This window comes from Dendrobium catenatum, unplaced genomic scaffold (assembly GCF_001605985.2).
Source record: "Dendrobium catenatum unplaced genomic scaffold, ASM160598v2 fragScaff_scaffold_1209, whole genome shotgun sequence".
NCBI lineage: Eukaryota > Viridiplantae > Streptophyta > Magnoliopsida > Asparagales > Orchidaceae > Dendrobium > Dendrobium catenatum.
In genome coordinates this window covers 1,021,771-1,029,305 of record NW_021319671.1, presented here as the reverse complement: position 1 = coordinate 1,029,305, position 7,535 = coordinate 1,021,771, and the positions used below count along the sequence as shown (strand labels likewise).

Here is a 7,535-nt window from a genome sequence, read left to right as displayed (position 1 = left end):
TTATTAGGAGGGGCAAATTATCTACAATGCTTATCATTAGGGGTGTCAATATTTGACACGACACGAAAATCCGACCCGGACCTGACCCGAAAAATTCGGGTTGGACCCGACCCAATTTCAAAACGGGTCGGGTTCGGGTTGACCCGACGGGTTGCCGGGTCAACCCGTTTCATCCCAATACAGGCAGTCTGAGTTCGAGCCAGCCAGCGGTCACGGTTCCAGGTCGGGTCAACCCGACAACCCGACAACCCGCCGGGTCGGGTTCAGGTTCGGATTTTCGACCCGTTTGCCTAACCTGGTCGGGTTAGGGTCGACCCGTTTGAACCCGGGTCAGTTCCGGGTCCGACCCGAACCCGACCCGTTATCCGAAATTGACACCCCTACTTATCATATTAAGAAAAATTTTTTGGAATAGACAATTATCCATCTTGAACTTCTCCTAGATCTACTATATTTATGTGCTCTTTTGTAGTACTTATCAGTCTTAGGCTTTGTTTGGAATAGCTTTTAAACACTAATTTTTTTTCTGATTTTCAATAAAAAATTGTATTAAAAATCTGATTTATAAAGTAGTAAGTAAACTCTCCCAAATGAAGCCTTAGAAGTATCGCTTCAAGATTTTCGCTGATTTTTGTTGTAAATGTTAATTACGCGTCTTTTTTTCACTTATTTATATATTTTATTTTTCCTCCAACTCCATAAGATTTGATCTTTAGACTGACTTTAAAATCAAATGTTCGTTGGAAGCTCATTATTTCTTGCATGATAAATTCAAATTTTCGGTAAATAATTTTTTTATTCTTAATCAATTTTTCTACTGTTAGAAAAAAATGTGGCTGATTCCACCATTAGGGGGATCGAAATAAACTCAAAAACTTAATGCTCAGATACTACATAATGATTGAAGCTCTGTTGTTTTTGAGATTTAGAACTTAGGATTTAGACTTAAAACTTAGGATTTAGACTTCATTTGAGATAATTTTTTTAGTGCATTATTTTTTAGATCGAAACCATTATTTTTATTTGTCCATTATTTTTGCACTACTTTTAATAAATTTTTAATGCTAGTAAGTTTTTTTTATGACAATTTTAAAAAAATTACTTTTTTCCAAAAATAAATTTATGATCATCTTTATAAAAAGCTGCAATTATTTGAAAAATATCCTTCATCTATTTTCTAGGAACAAATACGACAATTAGAAGTGGCAATATAAAAGTATGTAAATTATAAAAACTAGTCAATCATTGATAGTTTACATAATTCAAATGGAATCAATTTTATTTGATTAGGTTAAATTTAATTATTGGTTGTATTTCTATTTTTTTTTTAAATCAACTTTTAAATAAAATTATATTAAAAATTTTAAAAGTTAAATCATTAAAATTATTTAAATAATAAATGACATAAAAATCAATAGATATTATTTATTTTACATATCAAAATTATGACCAAATCTAAGAATATATTAAAATAAAAAATTGAGTACATGAGCAAAGAAGCAAAATGCCGGGAAAGCAAAAGAGAATACATTGGAAATTCAATCCCGAGGGCTCAGTAATTGGCCGAGACTTCTAGCTTCCCTTAAGCCAAGCTCAGACCGTCAAATTAGGTGAATAGAAACGCGAAGCAGCCAACCCAACCGAACAAGAGATCTACACCAAAGGTTGCCACGAGCCATGCCGACGTAGAAGCGAGCCCCAACCACATCATTGCCCGACCAACAGAAAAAAAAAATCGGAGAGCTCCAAAAAACAAACACAATGTATCTGCCAGCAAGAAACAATATAGGAAGGCAAAAAATTTCTTAGGCTTATATTTGTTGTTTTGAGTGTTATGGGACATTAGAAATTTAAGGTTTATTTGTGACATCTTTCTTTCTGATTCTTTTGCCAACTATCATAATTTTATTTGATTATTAATTTTTTGCTATCTTCTCACTATTTTTTTAATTATGATGAAAAACTATTTTATGCAATTAAAGCAGTATTCAGATGAATTTTACAATTAATTTTTTAAAATACTATAGCTGTCTCAAATAAATTCTTAATTTGTTTATTAGTTTTAATTTTGGAGGCTTGGACAATGGAATAAAGTGGAAAATAAATGTTTAATTATTTTTATAAGTTATTAAAGTAGAAAATAAATGTGCGTTTGAACCTTCCAGCTAAATTTGTAGTCTGATGGTAGATAAGGACTGGTATGGTTTGCAAAATAAGCCAAACTTATTCTCAAATATTTATTTCTAGGAGGATTTATGTACGTAGCATTTGGTATAACACTAGCAATTATATAAAAAACATACTTTTGTTAGCTTAAGGGGGGCTATTTGATTTGTTGAAAAATGAGGCTTCGTGCTTCGTTTGGGATGACTTTCTTTATGCTTCTTCAAGCAGATTTTTAGTACAAAATTAAAAAATTTTGTACTAGAAAGCTACTTTAAGAAGCAGAAAGAAAGCTGTCCCAAACGAAGCTTGAATATAATGTATTTGAAATGTTTGATATTGTTCATATTCATGAGTGTAAAAGTAATGTATGAGATTACTTTTTTATTGGCTAAAAATAAAATGAATGCAGTGTAAAGCCCCAAGATAGTGGTTATCGGTGGCTAACAACAGCGGTAGTAGTCTTAAGATCGCTTGACCAATATTTGGTGGCAATAAAATAGCTTGGTTGCGGCGAAATAAATTTTCACTTAAAATAATTTACCATTAAATATTTTAAATATTATTTACTATGCTCTATACAAGATTATGCATTTATTGCTTGAAAAATGTAAGGAGTATTGCCACTAGATTGGGATGACAATGTCAACAAAAAGTTAGAAAAATTTTCAGCAACTGAAGAATCTAAATTGATTGCTCAAAGGGGCGTTCACATCCTGCAGAGTGCAGAGGGTGGTTGATCAGCTGGGGCGATGGTTGTTGGGTGTAATGATATAATGTTTGCATGTTTCATGCGAAGATTTTATATGTAATGAGAAAGCAAAGATAGCAATCTTTTCAATGGATATGTGAGGTTGCAGGTCAACTAGGGTTATATACAAGGATTTATTCCATATTTTAAGGGGATGTTTGGTTTTCAGTATTTAAGATGTATAGTATTTTCAATGTAGGGGTTTTAAAAGTATTGAATTTTGATTTAAAGTAAAAGGAGAGGAGGGTGTAAAAGGAGTATACTCCATATAATCTAAATTACGTGTTTCAGATGTATTTAGAATTCCTTAGATTTGAGCGATTTTCATATACATCGTTAATGCGCCGTCATTGCCATTGCAACTTGCCACCACTGGCATTCACTGCAGTTGGTCATCCCCCGCCGCCGCCACCAGTCACCCCCTTCCACCGCTGCCGCCGCCATCGTCAGCCACCACCATCGATCGACGACCCCTTCTGTCGCGGGTAGTCATCAGCTACCCCAACTATAACTTCTTTGCACCTTACATTGCATTCATTTATCTTCAAATCAAACAAAAAAAAAAAATTTAAAGTCATGCGTTATTTTTATACTCATTCAAATAATTTCACATTCCATTAACATGCCATTCCTTTTCATCTGATTTGATCACTTAAATTTAGTGATAGCGAGATTGACTGCTGAATATGTTGAGCATAATGCTGACAAATATTTGATTGAATGGATTTAAACCTGTGCATAATAAGTATATGATGGGACAAAATATAAAGCTGATGGTAATTTCAAGTGGTTGATTTTAATATTCTTGCGTCGTTGAGTATTCGCGGCGGTAGAGAAATATATTGTTTAACATCTTAGCATTGTACGAAGATCCAGCACACAAGCATATAAGAGAGAGGGTGTAGTGTTCATAAGAGACACCAAAATTTTTACGTGAAAACCCTTGGGGGAAAAACCATGGGGCCTAGCCAGTTTGAATGAATCCACTATTATTTGTTAACGATTACAATTGAGGTCCTTCCTTAGGAGAAGGCCTTGGCATGATGTCACAAAGGTACGTCATATAGAGCACATTACATGGTGGGAGTTACATAGATATGTTTGTTTGGTCGGCATGATCATAGTTGATAGGTTGGAGGCCGGAAAGACCGTTGTCTGGTGATGGAGGTCAGAAGGATCATAGTAGGTGATACAGGTCAGAAGGACTGTAGTTGGCATGAGACATGGGTCTGAAAGACGGTAGTAGAAGGGCGGTACTTCGAGAGTACTCGCGGCATCAAGTGGTGGCCTGGCAGAAGTCCGGCCTCAAGTGGTGGTCCGGCGGAGATAAGGACCTCTGGTGGTGATCCGGCAGAGCAACGGCGTCAGGCGGTGGTCCGACGGAGGTGAGCGGTGGTCCGACGGAGGTGAGGGCCTCAAGTGGTGGTCCGACAGAAGTCTGACGGTGGTCGAGGAGGAGCTTCTTACTTCTCTTCCTTCTTCCTTCTTCTCTTATTGCTTCCCCCCCTTCAAGAGAAATGAGGGGTCTATTTATAGATTTCTGGAGTGACATGACTCGTAAATAGGTGAGAGATCAAGGATAAATGGGGAGTGGTTGGATGGACGGCCGATGTTGAATTCCTTGATTGTGGACCGTTTATTAGATATTTGAAAATCTTAATGACTTTGGAATTCGGCGATCTTGTGCTCGTTGGAATCGTCTCGTCGAGCCGCTCGATTCGAATATAAGCTCATCAAGTTCAGAGACCGTTTGGTAACACAAATTGTGGTACAAACTTTCCAACGGTGCTTCGGGTCCTTGATTTGAACTCATTTGGGCTCGGATTGAGTCGAATATAGTGTCGTTGGGTTCGTATTTCCTAGATGCTCAGTTTGACTATAAGTTTGTTGAAATCGGAGTTTTGGTGCCCCCGGATTTAATTTTTAAAGTTTCCCGCTTGATTTTTGCATCGAGATTCGTGCCCGATCAAGATAAATTTTTTGATAACGTATCAAATATAACTTTGATCACCTTCAGCACTTCAATGCAAACCAGCTGCACAATAAATTTAATCAATTCTGCATCAGAATATACAGTTGATCTAATAAATGCTTAAGCTACTTCCGTAAAAAATTTTGACAATTCAGAGCAGAAAGTTGGCTGTAGAATGATGTGATGTTCATGAAAAAAAATAAACTTTAATTTATGCGCATTTCTTCGAGAAATTATTATGTGCAATTGGAGGCAGAACGTCGTCCGGAGATCAACCACAATATGCCACATCAGCAGTATCGAGCCGCGGTTCTGAGCGGTACCAAGCAATACTGAGCGGCGATACCGAGCACATGGGTGATGTGGCGCATTTTGATTGGTCTTCGGACGGCGTTCGGCATCTGCACATAATATTTAATCCATTTCTTAAGATAATTCTTATAATGAGATAAGATATGATGTAAGGGTTGAATCACTCATTTAAATTAGAAAATTTGATATTGTGAACACTCCATTAGTCAATTTCTACCCTTTCCCCACCACTCACTAATAACAAGTCATTCAATTGAAGAAAAAAGTTTTTGTTCTTTGGTTGAATTTCTTCACAATAAGTTATGAGAAGGCATAGATGGAGATTACTGTTGTGTGACAACGATTACTTAAAAAATAAATATAGTTAAAAAAATCTTAGTGGGGGTTGATTTTTAGAGACTTATAGTGGTTTTCACCTACTGCTATGACTTAATTATCAGTATTATTACTAAACCACCTATAAACTGCTTAGAAAAAGAGATTCCCACTAAATCTAGCTTGGACTACTGTGCTACACATAGCATTCCCACTAGCAATTCTATTACAAATATTCTTATAGGTTCTATACCAAAATTTCTTCAATCTCAACTATAAAAGGCCCAGTCATTTGCCCTCCTTTCTGTATCTCAACAAACAGCATCTAATCAGCTAAGCTCATCAATGGCAGGAAAGTTTCAGGGAGCTGGTTTTTCCTTGGTTGGAACCTTCTTTCTCCTTCTCTTCTCTTGCAATGTTTCGAGAACAGTGTTTGCTGCTAAGATTAATGTTGGAGGACCTGCGAACTGGACATTTGGCTTCAACTACACTGATTGGGCTCTCAAAACTGCACCATTCCATGTCAATGACACCCTTGGTAAGCCCATCATCATCATCATCATCATCATCATCATTCTTCATCATCATGCTTGCTTAAGCAGATTTGAATTGCAAATGAAGTAGTTTTGTACTTCTGTTCTTGAAAGACTGAAAAGAATTGCTATATGGGAAAACCTCTAGATTTTCTTACCAAAATTTCTGTATATATAAGACTTCGTTTTTCAAATATTGACTTGCATAGATGTTGAAATAGCAATAAAAGTGAGAAAAACACAACTTTGGAAAACATAAAGTAGTCAATCTGAACTTCTAAGTAATTGCTTGTAGATAGAAAACCAAAATTTCATTTTTCACTCACTTTTACATGAAAATTTGATCTAAATCACCACATTTGAGAGGATTTTGTGGGCAGATTGTGATCTGAACTTCATAAATTTGAATCAAGATACATCATCTGTGCATATTTTTCATCTTTCAGTGTAATTTTGCTCATGATATAAAGGAACCAGAAATTCTACTTAGAGCTTTTCACGAATGCAGTGTTCAAATATGATCCTCCAAACAGCACAACACACGCTCACAGTGTATATTTAGTGAAAGATTTGCCAAAATTTCTTGCCTGTGATTTGAAGAGGGCGCAGCTGGTTGGGAATGTGATGCAAGGAGGAGGAGAAGGATTCGAGTTTGTTCTCAGTAAGAGGAAGACTTATTACTTCGTCTGTGGGGAGAAACAAGGCTTCCATTGCTCCACAGGCCTCATGAGGTTCTTCGTTCGTCCTGCCAAACGCTGCTAATTAGGCTTAATGATTAGTTAAGCCCTTAATTACTGTTTAAGAAGTTGGGGAAGATGCAGTGCAAAGTCGATCTTCATTAGTTAATTTCGCTTTCTCTATCTACCGATCTCCGATTAATTTCTTTTTTGTTTCAGTTTTGATGTTTGGGAAAGTAATTAAACTTAATTTTCTTTTGTTTACGCTTTAATATGATACTTAAATTATGCTGTGTTCGCAATTATTTGATGAGCAGAGCTCATTTCAGCTTATTCGACAATAATTAATCATGATCTGTCTCTCTTAAGGTCATTGATTATCTATTAATCCTAATTAAGATCAGGCTAATAGCGACTTTATTACTTACATGTGTGAAACAGCCGACAGTCAATGAGTCAACCGTTGGACGACGTGCCGACTTGTAATTAATTACTCTAAAAAATTGATATTAATCTTAATATAATCACCTAATCATTAGCGAACCAAGCATGGTCTTGAGCTAGCTAGAGCTCTAGTTGCCTGACGAGTTACGATCTATTTTATTTACTTGAAATAAAGTTTATTCAAATAATTGTTGTGATAAAATGATAAAAATAATAAATAAGTTTTTTTTAATAATTTTAATAGCTTATTAATTTAACTCGTGAATTTAATATATTTTAAGAGAATTTTAAATTAATTTTTTTAAACTAGCCGGTTCATGAGCTGATTAGTTGAGTTAGATTTGGCTCAAGTTTAATTCATTAGTTCA

The 7,535-nt window shown here is 35.6% G+C and overlaps 1 protein-coding gene across 1 annotated transcript; it reads left to right on the top strand.

Moving 5' to 3' along the window:
- Window positions 1-5,772: 5,772 nt before the first annotated feature.
- LOC110101598 lies at window positions 5,773-7,074 on the top strand. Its single transcript, XM_020829565.2, has 2 exons — window positions 5,773-6,051; window positions 6,555-7,074. Exons 1-2 carry the CDS (start codon window positions 5,859-5,861, stop codon window positions 6,806-6,808), a joined length of 447 nt encoding a protein of 148 aa, XP_020685224.1. The 5' UTR covers window positions 5,773-5,858; the 3' UTR covers window positions 6,809-7,074.
- The last annotated feature ends 461 nt before the right edge of the window (window positions 7,075-7,535 follow it).